General features: G+C 37.5%; 1 protein-coding gene across 1 annotated transcript in view; it reads right to left on the bottom strand.

Moving 5' to 3' along the window:
* The window catches only part of ATRX (ATRX, chromatin remodeler), a 265,117-nt gene that overhangs the window by 96,909 nt on the left and 146,444 nt on the right, over positions 1-21,764 (bottom strand). Inside the window, 3 exon segments of the mRNA XM_006082832.3 lie at positions 14,649-14,766; positions 16,756-16,931; positions 19,412-19,549. Coding sequence (XP_006082894.1) covers positions 14,649-14,766; positions 16,756-16,931; positions 19,412-19,549 — 432 coding nt within the window.

Raw genomic sequence — 21,764 nt, 5'->3', positions numbered from 1 at the left:
TCTATTTTTGAATGATAGCCTTGCTGGTTAAAGTTTGTTTTCAGATCCTTGGTTTTCATTACCTTGAATACTTCATGCCATTCTCTTCTGGCTGTAGAGTTTCTGATTAAAAATCAGCTAACAGACCTTTGGGAGCTCCTTTGTGGGTAACAAATTGTTGTTTTTTCTTACTGCCTTTCAGATTCTCCGTCTTTAATTTTTGGCATTTTAATTATGACGTGTCTGGGTGTGGGCCTGTTTGGGTTCTTCTTGCTTGGGACTCTCTGTGCCTCATGAACTTGTGTGACTTTTTCCTTCACCAGGTTAGGGAAATTTTTTGCTATTATTACTTCAAACAGATTCTCTATCCCTTCCTCTTTCTTCCCCATCTGGTACTCCTATGATGTGCATATCGTTTTGTTTCATGGGAACGGCTCCCTTAACCTGTCTCCTACATTTTTTTTTCAAATATATTTTATTGACCCTTTACAGAGAGGAAGGAAGAGGGATACAGAGCCAGAAACATCGATGAGAGAGAAACATCGATTCAGCTGTCTCTTGCACGCCCCCTACTGGGGATGTGCCCGCAACCCAGGTACATGCCCTTGACCGGAATCGAACCTGGGACCCTTCAGTCCGCAGGCCGACGCTCTATCCGCTGAGCCAAACTGGTTAGGGCTGTCCTCCTACTTTTTAATTGTTTTTTTCTTTTTGGTTTCCCTGATTTTTTTTCTACCCTCTCTTCTAATTCACTGATTTGATCCCCAGCTTCCCCTAATCTCCTATGTATTCCTTCTAATGTATTATTCATTAGTGCCATATCATTCTTTATTTCTGACAGGTCATTTTTCATCATTTCTATATATTTTCTCATGCTGTTGAGCATCCGCGTAATCATTATTCTAAATTCTATATCTGATTAATTTCTTATCTTCATTATATTTATCTCTTCTTCTGGAGAATTATCTTATTCTTTCACATGTGGCTCGTTTTTTGTCTCCCCGTTTTGGCTGCCTGTTTGGGTTTATGTCTATATATTAGGTAGATCTGCTACAACTCCCAGTATCTGGTGCAGGACAGTGTCAGACACTGTTTGTGACTGGCCCTGAGTACCTTTTGAAGCTATCAGCAATTCACAGCTTTTGGCTCCCTCTTCTGGGGCTGGTGCCTTCGGAAAGGACCAAGATATTTACCCAGGTGTGCTTCTCCTAGCTCCGGGCAAAGAAGATCAGGCAAAGACGCAAAGCCTCCAGAGATCTGCATCTACCTGGAGGCTGATTGTCATTCTCATTCTTAAATTATCTCAGGCTATAGACCACAGCAAAGCATAGACTCCACTGGGTAGGATGAGAGGTTTTCCAACAGAGTGGGGCAATTGCTTCCTTCACCACCACCCCCACCTGGATCGCTGTGAAAGATGTCCTCTGTAGTATGGGGGAATGACTCAGCACAGGAAACCAGGCAGCTGCCTTCCAAGCTGTAAACCCAAAGCACCCCCCTCCAACCATGGAGTGTCCTCACACAGCACCATTCCACTCTACCCTCCCTCTGCTGGAGCCCAAGGTGATTGGCTGCACATGAAATTTTGTGTTTTGGCCCTTTAAGAAGGTGCCTGCATCTCCAGCTGCCTCTCCCTGGCAGACAGTAACCCAGCTGCTTTTCACAGCCAGAAGTTATGTGCGTACCTTTTTCAGTCCTGGTGCTCAGTGGTGGGGAGCCCCACTTGGGGTTTAGACCCCAAAATTCTCAGTGAGAAACCTCCACACCTGAGATATCCCTCCAGAACTTTAGCTGCTGCCTGTGGGAGCCCACCCAGCCCTCTTTCACATTTGCATTTCCTACCAGTCTCTATACAGTCTCCACTTTCCATCCTTGGTTATCAGGTTTCTCTCCAGATAGTCTTCAGTGGATTATACAGGATAATTTTTCTGTATTTTAGTTGGAATTCCAGTTTGGTCCTTGGGTAGTGTCAGTGTAACTTCCATTTACTCTGCCACCATTTTGGGATGACATTGGTTAATAAAATTATATAGCCTTCAAGTGTATAAGTCTATAATACAACATCTGTATATTGCATTCTATTTAGTACCTAAAGTCAAATCTCCTTACATCACCATATACTTGACCCTTTTACGACTTCTCCCTCACCCCCCTTTCTCTCTGGTAACCACCATACTGTTATCTGTGCCTGTGAGTTTTTATTTGTCTTGCTTGTTCATTTATTGTTTTCAGTTTTACATCCCACGAGTGAAATTATATGGTTCTTGACTTTCCTTCTGACTTATTTTACTTAGCATAATAGTCTCATGACCCATCTATATTGCCACAGATGGTATTATTTCAACTTTTCTTATGGCACATAGCATTCCATAATATATATGTATCACATATTCTCAGTCCAATCTTCTATTGTAGGACACTTTAGTTGTTTCCATTTCTTGGCCAGCATGGATAATGCTGCAATGAACACATGGGTACATATATCTTCATGAATAAATGTGTTGAAATTTTTTTGGGTGTATATCCAGAAGAGGAGTGACTTTGTCATGTGGTAACCTCTATTCTTAATTTTTTGAGGAACCGAAATACTGTTTTCCCTAGAGGCTATATCAGTTTACATTCCCACCAGAAGTGAATGAGGGTTCCTTTGTCTCCATACAATCTCCAACATTTTATATAACTTGTGTTGTTGATAATGGCCATTCTAACAGGTGTGAGGTCATATCTCATTGTAGTTTTGATTTGCATTTCCCTAACAGCAAGTGAAGTTGAGCATCTTTCCACATATCTGTTGGAGTTTGTATGTCTTCTTCAAAGAAGTGTCTATTCAGGTTCTCAGCCCATTTTTAATTGAAATGTTCAGGAATTTTTTGACCTAGCCAGTGTTGCTCATTTGGTTGAGGATGAAACCATGCACCAAGAAGTTGCCAGTTCAGTTTCCAGCTAGGGCACAAGCCCAGGTTATTGGCTTGATCCCCAATAAAGGGGCAGGCAAGTGGCAGCCAATTAATGTTTTTCTCTCATCAATGTTTCTATCTCTCTCACCCTTCTCCCTCTCCCTTCCTATCTAAGAGTCAATTAAAAACATATTTTAAAAAATTATATCTCAATAGATGCTAAAAAAACACTTGAAATCATACAACATCCATTTATAATTAAAACACTCAATAAAATGGGTATAGAAGGAAAGTACCTCAACATAATAAAGACCACATATGACAAACCCTTAGTCAATATCATACTCAATGGTGAAACACTCAAAACTTTTCTTCTAAGATCAGAAAAAAAGACAAGAATGTCTATTTTCACTCTTATTCAACAGGCAAGAGAAAGAAAAAAATCAGCATCCAAGTTGGGAATAAAGAAGTAAAACTGTCACTTTTTGAAGACAATGTAATTCTTTATATAGAAAATTCTAAAGACACCAAAAAACTATTAGAAAGAATAAAAATACAGGAAAGTTGAGGACAGAAAATCAATGTTCAAAAATCTACTGTAGGGAAGTTCCAAGATGGCTACAGACAAGCGAGGAGCTGTGCCCACTTACAACCAACCCCAAACTGGATGTACAGCTATATTACAGTACAATCAACCTAAAAAAACAATTGAAAACTAGCTGACCTGAAATATTATAACCAAGGAGCACAGAAGAAGCTACATAGAGACTGGTAAGAAGTGCAGAGAAAAAGAAAGGGAGAGACCCCTCACATAGTTATGGTGACATATGAGAGGCTGGAGGAAGACCATGGCTGCAGAACTCCTGTTCCCTACAAGCCTGGGGTCTCAACCCCACAGAGGGGTCCCCAGCTCAAAACAACATATATGGAAAGAGGATGCATGGCATATAGCGGTGGGAGTCAGTGGAAATTTGATCCACCTAGAAGATTTCAACTACACCCTCCCAGAGAAAGAGCACTCCTAAATTTACAGTACTAGCCTGGGAAGTTCACTCTGGACTCTGACTGCTGGAGAGTCCACGCTGCTGTAATTGGATCTTTGAGAGAGTTCTACGGGCTATACCAGCAGTGATTTCTAGGGAGGCCCTTGGCAGAGATATAGACAGTGACTAAACTGTGTGGCTTGGGAAAAAGGACCAGTCTCCCCAACCTCCACCGCACAGTGGACAACCCTATACCCCCCTATTGAGCTGTTCAGACACTCGACCTGTCCCTTCCTGGTGGGTTTGATGGCGCAGGAAAATTGGCCCTGTACTGTTGGGTTTGGCAGCATGGCCCAGCTGAACTTTTAGCCCCATCCTGGTGGGTTCACAGCCCGAGTAAGGCAGACAATTTCAGCCCTGCACTCGTGAGAGCAGCCACATGGAAGTGCCACACACAGGGCTGACTTTCGGTCCATCCTCCTTGGTTTGGCAGTGGGGGGAGGGGGGGGCAGGGAGCTGCAGACATCTGGGATTTTCGGACTGTCTCATGGAGAGGCTTCTGTCTGGGAACCAGATGGGCAACTACTGGACCGTGTGGCTGCATTGTGGAGAGGCAAATTCAGGTTCCCTTGTGAGTTCAGCCCATGCTACACGAGGAAGGAGAAGTGCCTATGCCCATCCTAGAGTTTGTGGGAACCATGCCAAAAGGGAGACTGTTTGGATCAGCCCTGCAAAGTCCCAGATAGCACCCAATGAGTGCAGTTCCATGTAGGGAAGGGAGAGCAGCTCAGAATAGGGACATTCAAAGTGTGAGTCCCTTGGAAGGGGGGGCGCTATTGTCTGGGACTGGGATAAAGTGCTTAGCCCCCTCTTGTGGGCTGGGCTGGCTAACATCATCCTCAAGTGAAGAGTCTTTTTATTTATCCCCTAAGCCCAGAGAAGTTGAACTTGCTCCTGCAGAGGGGACAGCTGGCTGTACCCAATCTGAACTTGTAAATGAGCCCCCCGCCCCAGATGGAAATATAGTTGGAGGCTCTAGCAGAAACTAAGAGGTTTAGCTTTGAAATTGGGGTGCTTTCTCCTCATTGAGTGCCTCATTGCATGATCCTCCAAGTATGGGACCCATTAGGCCATTCTCGGTGAAATTGGGCTCATCCTACAATCTCTCTTTGGAAGGCTCTGGAGGAAAACCAAATGACCTCAGCAAGTGGCAGAGTAGCCCACAGCTGGAGGCGAATGTCAGAGAGCCTCAGTCTTTTTACAGAACTGCCCCTAGCTCTAAGATAGAAGAAATAGAAGAAGCTGGCCCTTTTACACAGAATGGCCACTCCCACGCACACTCAGGACCAGTAGATATAGACACAAAAAAATGAACAGCATGGTAGCCACAAACAAGTAGCCCAAGAAGGGTTACATGCAACATCCGACAGCAACCTGTGCCTGAATTACTAGGTATACCAGTTAATAATGTGGATTTTTTTCAATAGATGGAGTTACACATATGTTGATATACAGACAGTCCCCGGGTTATGTCGGACTCAATGTATGTCGTTTCGTGATAACGTCGCCAACTCCCATTTATTTATATTTAAAAAAAGTTCCATCATTTTGATGTAGGTACATATGTGCTTTAGGTTTCTTATTATTTACTTCCCACAAGTAAAGGTCAGGAATTGTTAACTTTCTTTTAATTTTTTTTTACTGTTTCACTTCGTTACGGCTGTGTATGTGCTCCATGTGAGTGACATAGGTGTTTCTGTAGGTGGGTTCCAACTTATGCGTTATGTCCCGCCGTAGGAACAGATCTCCGACGTAACATGAGGACCTACTGTACATGCAATTTGATATGTATGCTCTTTTGTTGTATTGACAGCAAGCTTCAAAACTTCTTATGTCAAATTTGCTGAAGGTGTTAACATCATAGATATTCTTATGCTTAAAAATGTCGAATTTCGTGCCAAAAAAGAGCATTTGCGGGAAGTTTTAATTCATTACTTTACTTTGAAGAAAAAGTTACCGTATACTTCGGGAAGCTTATGGTGAGTACCCATCTCAAGATACTTGTGAACGCTGGTTTAAACGCTTTAAAAGTGATGATTCCGATGTGAAACACAAAGAACATCCAAGTCAACCGAAAAAGTTTGAAGACCAACAATTACAAGCACTATTGGATGAAGATGCATGTCAAACTCAAAAACAACTTGCAGAAAGATTAAACGTTGCTCAGCAAACAATTCCAGTCATTTACAAGCAATGGGAAAGATTTTAAAGGAAGGAAAATGGGTGCCACATCAACTGAACGAAAGACAAATGGAAAAATGAAAAGTCATCAGTAAAATGTTGCCTCAACGGCACAAAAGAAAGTCTTTTTTGCATCGAATTGTGACTGGTGATGAAAAGTGGATTTATTTTGAGAATCCCAAATGCACAAAATCTTGGGTTGATCCAGGTCAACCATCAACATCGACTGCAAGGCCAAATCGCTTAGGAAAGAGGACAATGCTCTGCGTTTGGTGGGATCAGGAAGGTGTGGTGTATTATGAGCCTCTAAAACCAGGTGAAACCGTTAATACTGATCGCTACTGACAACAAATAATCAATGTGAACCATGCTTTGATTGTGAAACGACCAGAATGTGCCAGAACACACAGCAAAGTAATTTTGCTTCATGATAATGCACCATCACACACTTCAAAACCAGTTAAGATACGTTAAAAGATCTTGCCTGGGAAGTATTAACCCACCAGCCTTATTCACCCGACCTTGCTCTTTCAGATTACCACTTGTTCTGATCAATGGCACACGCACTTTCTGAGCAGCACTTCAAAACATACAAAGAAATGGAAAACTGGGACTCTGAATGATTTGCCTCAAAACAAGAAAAGTTCTATTTGGACAGTATCCACAAATTACCTGAAAGATGGGGGAAATGTGTAGTTAGTGATGGACATTACTTTGAATAAAGCACTTTTGACATTTCTCTTGAAATTATCATGTTTTCTTTGATTACAAAATCCCCATTATTAACCGGTAGACCTATTACACCTAGTGGACCCAGATCCAACATAAATAGTGGTGGGCTTCAGACCACACCAAATCTCAACCCAACCAGCCACATAAGCTGCATACCAAAAGGGGGATTACAGCAGGCACCAGACCCTGCTGGGAACAACCCGACCTCAGGGGGACAGCCATGCACAATGTCACATACACAGTGATCAAGGTTTACCCTTATAGTCACCCAGCCTGTAGGGTTAACCACATTCAAGATGCAACTACAATAGAGGGTGCACATAACCCACAAAAAGCTTTCCTGGAGCACGGAGCTCAGATTATCTGGAAGATTGTGCCACTGAGCCCAAAAAGACAGCTCTAGATTGGACCTGCACAGCAATTTTCATGCCATCGTCAGGAACAAGCCTCAAAGTCAGCCAGCCATAGGGTTGACCCCACCCACAAATGGGGCAAAAGCAATCAAGACCCAATTACAACAGGAGGGCCTTCATAACCACACAAGAAACATTTCTAAAGCACCCATCTAAGGAAATCAAGGAGAATGCAGCACTGGGTCCCACAGGACACCTACTATATAAGAATCTACAACGAAGAATGAGAGCCAGAGCAGTTCTATCTAATACATAGAAAAAAACACAGACAGCCAAAATGGGGAGACAAAGAAACAGGCCCCATATTAAAGAACTGGAGGAACCTCCAGGAAAAAAGCTAAATAAAATGGAGGCAAGCAATTTATCAGACATGGCGTTCAAAGCAACAGTTATATGGATGCTCAAGGAACTTAGTAAGAAGAACAACAGCATGAAAAATGACTTATAAGCCATGAAGAAGAACCATTAGGAAATAAAGACACTAAGAATACAATGGAAAGAATAAAAAGTAAGTTGGATGAGGCAGAGGATTGAATCAGCAATTTGGTAGACAAGGTAGAAATAAAAACACCCAATCAGAGCAGTAAAAAGAAAAAAGAATGTCTCTTTTCAATGTCCTATAGTTTTCCAAGTACAGGTCTTTTACCTCCTTAGTTTTTTCCTAGGTATCATAATTTTTTGTTGCAGCAGTAAATGGGGTTGTGTGTTTTTTTAGTTTCTCTTTCTGTGAGTTCATTATTGGTGTATAAAAAAGCCATAGATTTCTGGGTGTTAATTTTGTGTCCAGCTACATTGCCAAATTCATTTATTAAATCTAGTAGTTTTTTTCATGGAGACTTTAGGGTTCTCTATGTATAATATCATGTCATCTGCAAATAATGACAGGAACCCTTGTCATTTACATGGAATAAAAAAAGACCCCGAATAGCCACAGCAATCCTGAGAAAGAAGAACAAAGTTGGCGGAATCACAATACCAGATATCAAGCTATATTACAAAACTACTGTTCTAAAAATTGCCTGGTACTGACATAATAACAGACATATAGGGCAATGAAACAAACAGAGAACCCAGAAAAAAGGAACCCTAGTGTACTGCAGGTGGGAATGCAGACTGGTGCAGTCATTGTGGAAAGTTTCCTCAAAAAATTAAAAATGGAACTCCCATTTGACCCAGTAATCCCACTTCTAGAAATATATCCCAAGAAAACAGAAACACCAATCAGAAAGGATATATGCACTCCTATATTCATAACAGCACAATTTACAATAGCTAAGATTTGGAAAGAGCCTAAGTGCCCATCAGCAGACGAATAGATTAAAAAACTGTGGTACATCTACACAATGGAATACTATGCTGCTGTAAAAAAGAAAGAACTTGCCCTAGCTGGTTTGGCTCAGTGGATAGAGCGTTGGCCTGCAGTCTGAAGGGTCCCAAATTCGATTCCCACCAAGGGTACATGCCCGGGTTGCAGGCTCAATCCTCAGTAGGGGGCGTGCAGGAGGCAGCCGATCAATGATTCCCTCTCATCATTGATGTTTCTATCTCTCTCTCCCTCTCGCTTCTTCTCTGAAATCAATAAAGATATATTAAAAATTAAATAAAATTTTAAAAAAAGAAAGAACTCTTACCATTAACAGCATGAACAGACATGGAGAGCATTATGCTAAGCAAAATAAGCCAGTCAGAAAAAGATAAATGTCAAGTGATCCACATGATCTCATTTATTTGTGTAATATAATGAACATCATAAACTGATGAACAAAAATAGATCCAGAGACACCGAAGAATTGAACAGACTATCAAACCTCAGAGGGAAGGCAGGGGAGTGGGGGGGTAAGAGATCAACCAAAAGACTTGTATGCATGCATATAAGCATAAACAATGGACACAGATAGTAGGGAGGTGAGGGCATGTGCTGGGGGGGGGGGGGGGGAGGTGGCAGCGGCTGGGGAGGTCAATGGGGGAAAAAGAAGACATATGTAATATTTTAAACAATAAAGAATTTAAATCTAAAAAATAAATAAGTAAAACATTAAAAACTGCATTTCTGTTATGCATTGAAAAATAAATAAAACAAATAAAACTGCATTTCTGATATATAGTGAAAAAAAGAAGAATAAAAAAGAATGAGGATAGTTTAAGTGAACTTTGGGACAACATGAAACATAAGAACATCCACATCAAGGTCTCAAAAAATACTAAAGGTATTGATAAAACAAGAGGATATAACCCTTGTAAACATAGAAGCCACTAAATATATAAAGAAAATCTTGGTGGACTTTAATGGAGAGATCGATAGCAATACATTCAAAATAGATTTTAACACACCACAATCATCACTGGATAGATGTTTCAGATAAAATATCAACAAGGAAATAGTGACCTTAAACAATACACTAGATAGGACACATTCAATTGATATTTAGAGAACATTTCATCTCAAAGAAGTAGAATATACATTATTCTCAAGTGCACATGGAACATTCTCATAGACCACATGTTACGACACAAAATAAGTCTTAACAAATTCAAGAAGATTGAAATCATATCAAGCATATTCTTGGTTCACAATAGCATGAAACTAGAAATTAAATACAACAAACTCAAAATCATTCAAACACATGAAGGCTAAATAGCATGTTATGAAACAATGAATGAATTACCATAAGATCAAGTAAGAAAAATAATTACCTGGAAATAAATGAACATGAACACACAACAAACAAAAATCTATGGGACATAGGGAAAGCAGTCCTGAGAGGGGAGTTCATAGCATGACAGGCCTACCTCAAGAAACAAGAAAAATCTCAAATAAACAATCTAACCCCATACCTAAAAGAACTAGAAAAAGAACAAAGAAAGCCCAGAGTAAGAAGATGGAAGGAAATAATAAAGATCAGAGAGGAAATAAATTACATAAAGACTAAAAAACAATACAATAGATTAATGAAACCAAGACCTGGTTCTTTAAAAAGCTAAATTAGATTGATGAACCATTAGCCAGACTCATCAAAAACAAAGAAGGACCCAAATAAATAAAATCAGATATGAAATAGGAGAAGTAACAACTGACATCACAGACATACAAAGGATTGTAAGAAAATACTATGAACAACTATATGCCAACAAGTTGGACAACCTGGATGAATGGACAAATTCCTACAAACATACAATTTTCTAAAACTGAATCAGGAAGAATCAGAAAACCTGAATAGACCAATTGCAACTAATGAAATCGAAGCAGTAATAAAAAAAAAACTCCCAGCAAACAAAAGTCCTGTACCAGATGGCTTCACAGGTGATCTTAATAAACATTCAAAGAAGAACTAACACCTATCCTACTCAAACTATTTGTCCACTCTGGATATTTCATACATATGAAATGAAACAACTTATGTCATTTCTGACCGGCTTCTTTAACTTAATGTATGTTTTCTAGGTTGATCCATATTGTAGAATGTATCAGCAATTTGTTCCTTTTGATTGCCAAACAATGTTCTATTACATGCATATAGTACCTTAGTTTATCCATCTTAATGAACATATGGGCTATTTCTAGGTCTTGACTATAAAGAATAATGCTGCTATGAACACTCATGTCCAAATCTTTGTGTGCAAGCATGTTTTCATTTCTATTGGGTATATACCTACGAGTGTAATTACTGGATCATATGGTAACTCCATACTTAACTTTTCAAGGAACTGCCAAATTGTGTTTCACATCAGTTACACTATTTGACATTCCAAACCAGCAACACATAAGGGTTTCAATATCTCTACACCTCACACTTATTATTTTCCATTTTTAATATTATAGCCATCCCAGTGGGTAATGCAGTATCTCATTGTGGTTTTGATTTACATTTCCCTGATGGCCAGGGAGGTTGAGCATCATTTACAGCAGTGATTCTCAAGCTGAGAGTACACCAAAATCACCTGCAGGGCATACAAAAATACAGATGCTTGAGCCATACTCCATGTCCACTGAATCAATCTCTCAAGGGTGGCACTTGGACCCATGAATTTTTTAGAGTCAAAAGCATGTTATTGCTCTCCATTTATAAGAGTACAATTCAGTGCCATTAATATAATTACAATGTTGTACAAACATCACCATTCTCTAATTCTAAGATTTTTCATCATCCTAAATAGAAAGAGAAACTCTGTACCCATTCAAAATAACTATGTAACCCAGCCGGCGGGGCTCAGTGGTTGAGCATCAACCTATGAACCAGGAGGTCATGGTTCAATTCCCGGTCAGGGCACATGCCCAGGTTGTGGGCTGGATTGGGGGGGGGGGGGAGGGCGTGAAGAAGGCAGCCAATCAATGATTCTCATTATTGATATTTCTCTATCTATCTCTATCTCTCTCCTCCCCCCTTCCTCTCTGAAATCAATAAAAAACAATTAAAAAACAAAAACAAAATAATTATGCATTCTCTCCTCTCTCAGCCCCTGGTAACCACCATTCTACCTTCTGCCTCTATAAATCTGACTACTCTAGGTATCTCTAAGTGGAATTATATAGTATTTATCCTTTTGTATCTAGCATATTTCACTGCTAAGCATGATGTCTTCAGGATTCATTCATGCTATAACCTGTCAGAATTTGCTTACTTTTTAAGACTAAATTATATTCCATTGTGCATATGTATACACACACACATCACATCACATCACATCACACTTTGTTCAATTATTTTGGGTATATACCTAGAAGTGGAATTGCTGGATCATATGGTGAATCTATGTTTTACTATGAGGAACTGCCACGCTGCTTTTTGCACAGCAGCTGCACCATTTTACATTCCCACCAGCAATGCACCAGGTTCTAACTTATCCACATCCATTCCAATACTTGATACTTTTTCTTTTTCTTATTCTTCTTATAGTAGTCATCCTATCAGGTGTAAAATGTATCTCATGGTTTTGATTTGCATTTCTCTAATAACTAATAATATTATATATATATAGCATCATTTCATGTGCTTCTCAGTCATTTGTATATCTTATTTGGAAAAATAACTATTGAAGTCCTTTGCCCATTTTTAATTCGGTTGTTTGGGATTTTTGTTGATGAGTTGTAGGAGGCTCTTTATATATTCTGGATATTAATCCCTTATCCAATACATGATTTATAAATATCTTATCCCATTGTGTGGAGTGTAATTTCACATAATCCACACTTGTATGCTTTACAATAGTGTATAGATTTTAATTTCCTTTAAATTAATTAAAAGTCAGTCTCTTATGACATTAATTCTGCAAATATTACAAATTATCACAACTAAAATTAACATCAAACTATTGCTAGTATTAAAAGCATAATTTAAGTGAACTTCTTAAAATTAAGTAGAGTCTAAAAAGAGTCAACTAGAAAACCAAAATAATTTTTAGAATATATAACAGAAATATAAGTGAAACAGGTGGGTGACATTTCAGGAGAAATAATGTAATAATGGTCTGCAGTGAGAATATAACTCATTTGGCCTTTCATAAAAGTTTTACCAAAGGGGCTATTAACTCAAGTTATTATGCTTTAAGAAAATAAAATGTCATATTTAGTATGAGGGAAACCCCGGGCATTTTCATAATTGAAAGATTCATGGAATCAAATTGTTATTTAACAATCATACAATTCAGAATTTTGAAGCTTTGGCAATTAGTGATTTAGATATTTACTCCTATAAATTAAAATCACAAGAAATCAGGCTACTTTAATTCTTAAATATTGCATTGCTTTCAAAATAATACATTTTAACATCTATATATGAGCTATTAACATTTTGCTACTGGCTATTAAAGACAACTGATTCTCTAATATTTGAAAACACTGTAGCTAGCACTTTCCCTAAAAACAAAATTTTAAATGGAAAAAATATTAAGTTAAATGGACAAATTTAGCACCCTTTATCACTCAGAAATTAGTAAAAGAGAGATCTGAACATCTCCCTTTCTTAAACTACAAGGTAACTCTCTCCTTAGGATGTCTATATTTGGTTACTTAATTATGTCTACAACTATTATCATTTAAAACAGTATAGTATAGCCCTAGCTGGTTCGGCTCAGTGGATAGAGCATCGGCCTGTGGACTGAAGGGTCCCAAATTCGATTCCGGTCAAGGGCACAGGCCTGGGTTGTGGGTTTGATCCCCAGGGGGGGCATGCGGGAGGCAACCAATCAATGATTCTCTCTCATCATTGATGTTTCTATCTCTCTCTCCCTCTCCCTTCCTCTCTGAAATCAATAAAAAAATATTTAAAAAAATAAAAATAAAACAAAACAGTATGGTATAATAAATCTTATAGCTTCTGATTGATATACAAAGGAAAACATGTGCTTTATTAGAAGTGATTTTCTTCCAAAAGTCAACAAGAAAACTGTTTTTAATATATAGCAAAAAAGAAGTTATATAAAATACTAAAATTCAAATCCTATTTTCCCCAAAGCAGAACAACTCTTATAGACCATCAGCATTATTTTACTCTGTAAAATGCACTGCTGTTACAAACAGAATCACATTAACTATTAATATAAAGTATCATTTTAATATGTGTGCACACACTTCCACCTTCCATTATTTTTTAATAAATTATTGTATCCACAACTGAAGGGAACCTACTAAACTGTATCCCCTAAAAAAATCTGACACATCACTTGGGGAAAGGTATCAGAATAAAGTGACCAATAAGAAATCCCATTTCAGGACAGAGACTAGGTTTTATTCTGTGAACAGTGACAACCTTAGGCACAGCCACAGACACACACATACACAAGTTTATTGATGAGAAAATGATAGCTACTTGTGGTATTTTGAAAAGCCCATAGAAAAGAATAAGAAATAAACTAAAAGTTCATCATAATGAAATCACCCAGAAAACAATTTCTGTTAACATTTTGGCATATTTTAGGCATTTGCATGTATTATTTTATAACATTGGGAGCATAATATATGCTCTGCCTTGTATTTTGCCACTTCCTTTCCTTCAACCATTGTCAATGTGATAACTAAGAAAAGATTTCATGGATTTTATTTACATGCTTTTTATTATTAATGTGGTTGAATGTTTTTAATAATATACTAGAATTATATGTATTTTCTTTTATGAATTTATTCACATTTATAAATTTTCTGAAATAAAAGCTTTATAAAATTAAAGGTATTATCATATATGCTGTGTATATTCTTTCAGCTGTTTATTCTAAATTGATTTTATTTTGACAAGTTTAGTGTTTTTTAATTAAAAATATTTTTTACCTTTACAAAATAAGTATACCAATTTTATTCAATTGCAAAATTGAAAAAAAGAACTGACACAGAAAATTACCAAGACAGAATTCTACAGAAAACAATGTATTTAAAGGGAAAATAAAAACAATAAACCAACAGTGTTTGTTACCTGTTAAGTGATCTAAGTAGTACTGATAGAGCTTGCACTGAATAGGAGTCATTCTTACAGCTAACACATATTCATGTTTTGGAGGCAAGAACTTTGTTAATGCTGTATAATCTTTCCTCTGTAATTAACAAGAGAATGAAAATTAGTTAACCTAAATATATAACAGGAATTAAGTGCTCTAAGAATTATCACTGCTTGCAACTAAAAGATACACACAAATAGATACCAAACATATAACAAAACATCTTCTTAAACAGATTTACCCACTTAAATCACACAAAATGATTCCCGTATGAGTGCAGTCAATTTATTTCATATGACTACACAATATGATGCACTGGTAAAAAGATACTGCAACACAAGTTTTAAATGGAGGTGGTCATATTCCCAAGTAAGCAATTTAGGTTTTCAAATGGTCTCTCCTCTCTCTCTCTCTCTCTCTCTCTCTCTCTCTCTCTCTCTCTCTATATATATATATATATATATATATATACTAGAGGCCTGGTGCACAAAAATTTGTGCACTGGCAGGGGGCGGGGGGGGGGGTGTCCCTCAGCCCGACCTGTGCCCTCTCACAGTCTGGGACCCCTCAGGAAATAACCACCTGCTGGCTTAGGCCCGCTCCCCGGGTGGCAGATGGCAGGCCCAATCCCACAGTGCCTGCCACGCCTCCCCGGGTCGCAGATGGCAAGCCAGGATCCCGCACTGGGTCACGGATGGCAGGCCCAGATGGTGGCTGGCGGCGGGGCGGATCGCGCTGCTGCCCACCCCGCCACCCGGGTCGCACACGGCAGGCCCGGCTGGCAGTGGATTGTGCTGTCCCACCCTACCTGCAGTATGCAAATTTAACGGCCATCTTTGTTGGGTTAATTTGCATACTCTTCTGATTGGCTTATGTGCGTAGCGAAGGTACGGTCAATTAGCATCTTTGTCTTTTATTAGTGTAGATATATATATAAAAAAGCATAATATGCTAATTAGACCAGACGGCTGAACAGCTCAACCTTCCAAATGACCTTCCGGATGAAGCTGGGGTTGCGAGGGCCGAGCCCCTTGCACAAATTGTGTGCATTGGGCCTCTAGTATATATATAAGAGAAGAGAAAAAAGGAGAGTAGGGGATGTAATAGGTAGTGCTAGCAAAAAGACTTGCTTTAATCATACAGTAAAATTGATGAATCAAAGTCTGATGAACTCTGAATTGTGCTTTGCGTAAGATGTGCAAAATGCCAGAGAATAATGCATAACTCAAGGGGCAATCTTTGCCCAATTGAGAAATCAAGCCACGTATAAGCATTCTTGAAACCAATTATTGGAATAGGAAAGAAAGAATACTAATATGCAAGATACACATGACTACCTAATCCAGAAAAAAAAACAACACTGTCTAGGTAGCAGCAACACAGAAACAGAGTACTTGCTAGTACCTGTGGCCAACAAGAACAGGATGACTTTGCCTTATATGATGGTAGCATACCATCATATAAGTATATTCAGGCATAAGGATGGCCTGTCTCATTTGTTACATCTTTGTGGCTACCATTAGTATCTAGTATTAAAAGAAAAAGTGCAGATGTTGAAATCTATTAACTGCTGGCTCAGTCTCTATAGAGTTATCTACTCATTAATATAGGTTCATTGAAAATGTATATATAAACAAAAATACTAGACCTTCAGGTTTTTGTACTTGACAATAATAAAACTGTTCCTTCAGAATTACATTTAAAATGGCATTTCTTGTAAATCATAAATGCCTTTACTACAACCATTTCAAATAAATGATGTTTAGAATATTATAGATTTAGAATGAGCACAGAAATTTCTTAATCATAATAGCTGTGTTCTTTTTACATAGTCCCTATCTTAAGGATAAGGGATCTAAACATTTACATATTCAAATATGAAGATGTACACTAGGCAAATCAATAATGGAACTTTTTAAAAAGTCAATGTTGCATACACTTTTAAAGACAATGCAAGGGGGTTTCACTGTAAACTATATACTGAAAAAGGGGGGAAACAGAAAATAAAATTTAAATTCAGAAAACATTTTGGGATTGCAATATAATGAAGTAAGAAAATTTTATTACTATGGAATGTATTTGTACCTGTACACATCCAGCTAACATCTCATAGAGAATGTGAGCACGTTTTTTCATCACTCTGACATCTACCATGGTAGAATCTGCACACTGACCATTTTGGATTGGATTTATAAATCGATTTCTGAACTCCTTAATGGAGCCAAGCAAATTTTCCTTGATAAAGTTAACCATGCAATGATCTAAAAGAGAAGACATTAGTTTATTAACAACAATAATGAAAAAAGGTCTCAGAAAAATTTTCAAATAAGATGCTTATATCAAAATATGTATGCCATGGAAGCATTAGAATTAATCTACAAAGAAAGAACACCAAACTGAAGATAGATTAAACATTGGTTATAAGTCTGATATAGAACTAGATTTCCTAAGCCAGACGAGAAATTCAAATAAAAACCAGCCCTGGCCAGTGTTACTCAAATGTTAGAGCGTTGGTTCATGCACCAAATGGTTGTAGGTTCGATTTCCAGTCAAGGGCAAGTACCTGGGTTGCAGGTTTGATCCCCAACCCTGTTTGGGATAGGTCAGGAGGCAACCAATTAATGTGTCTCTCTCACATCAATGTCTCTCTCTTGCTTTCTCTCTCCCCCCCTTCCATTACACTGTCTCTTTTATTATAACTCAGTACTCTTTATATGTGAGTATAAAACAAGTATTCTATTAATTTTAACCAAGATTTTATGATCAACAAGAGTACATTAGGAAAAAATAACAACACAAAGAGACCGGCCAGCATGGCTCAGTGATTGAGCATCGATCTATGAACCAGGAGGTCACAGTTCAATATCCAGTCAGGATGCATGCCTGGGTTGCTAACTCAATCCCCAGTGTGGGGCATATAGGAGGAAGCCGATCAATGATTCTCTCTCATCATTGATGTTTCTCTCTCTCTCTCTCTCTCTCTCTCTCTCTCTCTCTCTCTGAAATCAATAAAAATATATTTTAAAAAAACATAGATACTGAATCAAAATAATAAAATCAGGTAATAAGCTACTATATCAAATTTTATATTACTGCTTTAGTTCTAGAAGTCTTTAACAGAATTATCAGTTACCCCATACAAATCGGACCATAATGAGAAACAGCGTTTGTATTAGTATGGTAAGAGAAAAGAAGGAAACTAGAACACATAAAAATAAATTGAAATAATAACATGTATTAAAAATAATAAAAAACAGTTAAATTACTATCTATAATAATAAAAGCATAATATGCTAATTAGATCGGATAGTGGGACAACCTTCCGGACGAAGCCAGGACTGCGAGGGTCGAGCTCCTCGCACAAATTTCGTGCATCGGCCTCTAGTAAATACACTAAATGAATGAAAACAACATAAAAATAACAAAATGCTACTATAGTGGATTATAATAAAAAATTTCAATTTGTTACTTGCTAAATAACAAACTCGTGTTCCCTTTTCAGCATCGCTACAAAAATTAAAATGAGGAAAATTCACAAGTCATTTCCCTGTATTCACATCATCTATCCTCCCCTACCACAAACTCTATGCTGACATGAATTCAACACAGCTCTCCTTGCCCATCTTCACCTTCCTAAAATTTTCATACCTCGTATTTCTTTTCAATTTCATATCAGGACCTCACCCAAAACTGGATATATTTTGTTACAGTATCTCCTGAATAGTCACAAATGCATCTGTGCTTTTAAAGCAAGCATGAAAAACTCTCGACCCACAAGCCGCATACAGCCCACAATGAATATTTTAGCAGCCCAGCCAATATAACAGTATGTAAAAAATGTTTTAATAAAAATTTTGTAACTTAATTTTTACAATATCCTGTTATACATAATTATTAATAACAAACTACAACATTCGTTAATGACTGATTACTATAATCGTGTTGCATTCATTTCCCTTATGCACCTTATGCAAAGGCACACCATTTCTCTCCACTAATGCTAGCAGCAAATATTTTAGGATCCAATTGCCACGTTATTAGTCTTGGACTGACTTGTTTGGTGTGTGCAATAGGAAATATTTCGCTTTCGAAGAACAAGAAAAATAGGTTTATTTGCGTTACACCTATTAATTTGTGCAGTTATTCAGTGTCTGGTAAGTTAATGTTCAAGAAAAAAATGTTAATTTTTATTAAAATGTTCTATTATTTTATGTCAACGATTACTCATTTATTTCAGCCCTTTGTAATCAGCATGTCTCTATTGAAATAAACCTACATTTCTATGACAACTGAAGCTTTTGTGTTTTTGCAGCTCACATAAACTTAAACCTTGTTTGGTGGGGGGGGAGGGGGGGGAGGAACAAATGTAATCTGAACAATAAAGATTTAATTTTAAAAAAAAACAAAAAAAACCTTCTTTGGCCCATGTTAGCATTTGAGTTTGACATGCTTGTTTTAAAGAAATAATTAAAACTTCTGATACTGTTTATATATTTCAAATTCTCTATTTATAGTTGAAGGCTCACAATGGCATAACACTTAACTGTGGTTTACCAGTCATATTTATAAAGCATTACATTTGAAATGTAAGGTATTCTCTCACAGTAGACTAAGATGGACCTATATAGTTCATGGTCAGAGAATATACTAGAAAAACAGAAGATGAATGGCAAAGAGGAAAAGCTAATACTCTATAGATTATTAGAAGTGGTGTTCCTGTTAAAATAATCCTCATACTCACACTCAATTAGATTATTTTGAAGTGGTGTTCCTGTTAAAATAATCCTCCGCCTTGATCGTATAGAATTCATAGCTTTAGAAACAGCAGATGCTTCATTTTTTAGAATATGGCCTTCATCACAAACAACAAAGTCAGGGCCTACAAAAATGTAAAGAAAAACAATATTTAATTAATATATAACAAATAAAGTGTAATCAATTTAAGTAAATAAAGTTAATTCTTTTACAGACCTGCTCATGTAGGAAGATAAACACCATTCTTACAAGAATAGTTATATTTTATCTGCTGTTGGATTGGGTTCATGTGGCATAAACTAGTGTTAATTATATCTTAATAGCAGAGTATTAAAGTACTACTATAATGTTACTCAAAAATAGGCAACAATAAAAATAATCACAAGGGTGAAAAGATCCCACCAATAGATTTGAAGTATTTGAAAAAACAAATCTTTTTTACAAGTGAAAAACAGTATCTAAATAGGAATTTCAGAACTAGTGTATCAAGATAAAAAGATTACCAGAGACTAAGAAAAATTTATGTATATATATATATGAAAAGACAAAATTTTAAAAATTACATTTTAAGAAATAATATATAAATCACAATGGGCCATGAAGTATTTCCCATTTAACTTATGCCATATAACACTCATTGCTGGGAGGAAAATTTAACTGATAAAAACAGCTAAACTGATTTTTACATTGTTATGAGGGGTGGGGAGAATGCTTTCTAAGCTATAAAAGATCACACAGCTTAGTGACTATTTTGAAAGAAATATATACACTTACTTTACTAAAATAACATATGTATTTTTTCTAAAGTACCCAAATATAAATTTGCTTGTTCATTAACTTTCACTATAGTAATCCTGTATAATAAAAGGCTAATATGCAAATCGACCAAATGGCAGAACGACCAATAGCTATGACATGCACTGACCACCAGGGGGCAGATGCACAGCGCAGGAGCTGGCCCCCGGGTGGCCAGTGCACCTCCACTGCTCGGCCAGAAGCCGGGCTCACTCCCCAGCATGTGTAGGAGTCAACCAATAGATGTGTCTCTCTCACATCAAAGTCTCTTTTTCTCTCCCCCCGCCATCTCCCTTCTACTGTCCCTCTGAAAATAGAAAAAAATAATAATAAAATAAAATAAAATAGAGGCAAATGGGTACTAACTTTCAGTTATAAGATGAATAAGAAGAATAAGCTCTGAGAATCTAAATGTATAACATGGTGACTATAATTGTGGATCTAAATGTATAATATGGTAATAACTATATTGTATAACCATAATTTGCTCAGAATTTGAATGTTTTTACAAAAAAGTAAATATGTGATGTGGTAGATGTATAAGTAAAAGGGGGAATCCTTTCACAATGTACATCAAATCATCATGTTGTGCACTTTTAAGTATCTTACAATTTAATTTGTCAGTTATACCTAAAAAAAGCTGAAAAAAAATCAAAGTAAATAAAAAGGAAGATAAGCCATGAATTCTAAAGAATACTATTATATTTTGGAGTGAAAATTAGACTTTCTCAACAAACATCTAAAGCCTCAATAGTGTGTTAAAGTAGTGAAATATGACAAGATGAAGATTGAACGGAACTATTATATATACAAATGTTTTGTGGATAGTACAACTTGATGCTTCTCCAAGTGGCAAAAAAGAGTCAAATATTTCGATCTTAGGTCATGAGGATTACTGTCATAAGAATCAACAGTATTGCAAATGTTAACCTTCCATAGTGATGACCCTTTAAAAGAGAAAAAATATGCAGTAATTCTTCTGACATAATGCTGGGATAGAAACTTAAGGACTGCTTTCAGAGTATGGAAAGAGCTCTTGTTATCTTACCTAATAATAGACAAACATGTGAATTATCATCCCTCTGCTATGCTCACCAGCCAATTAGGGAAGTATGCAAATTAACCCAACAAAGATAGTGGTTAATTTGCATATGTAGGGGCAAAGCAGCAGAGCAAAGACTAAAGGCTTTGTCCGGAGCCGCGAAGACTGAAGGCTCCATCCAGAGCAAAGGCCTGGGTCCCAGGTGCCAGAGGAAAACCGGTGCCAGCAGCCAGGGGAAGGGAAGGCCTATTGCATGAATCTCTTCATGCAACGGGCCTCTAGTCTATACTAATAAAAGGGTAATATGCGGATTAGACCGGGAGACCTTCCAGACAAAGCCATGGACGGGAGGTGAGTGGCAGGGGAGCGCTTTCCTTGAACTGTCAGCTAATGAAGTGGTGAGAGACAAGCAGGCCCTGCGATCTCCACGCTAATTCTCCCTAATGCCACCTGGGGGCTTTCTGCTGCGGGGCGCAGAGGAGTGGAAAATGGGGCAGCCATG

Source organism: Myotis lucifugus, unplaced genomic scaffold (genome assembly GCF_000147115.1).
Source record: "Myotis lucifugus unplaced genomic scaffold, Myoluc2.0 scaffold_4, whole genome shotgun sequence".
Taxonomy (NCBI): Eukaryota; Metazoa; Chordata; class Mammalia; order Chiroptera; family Vespertilionidae; genus Myotis; species Myotis lucifugus.
This window is presented reverse-complemented; position numbering and strand designations above follow the sequence as displayed.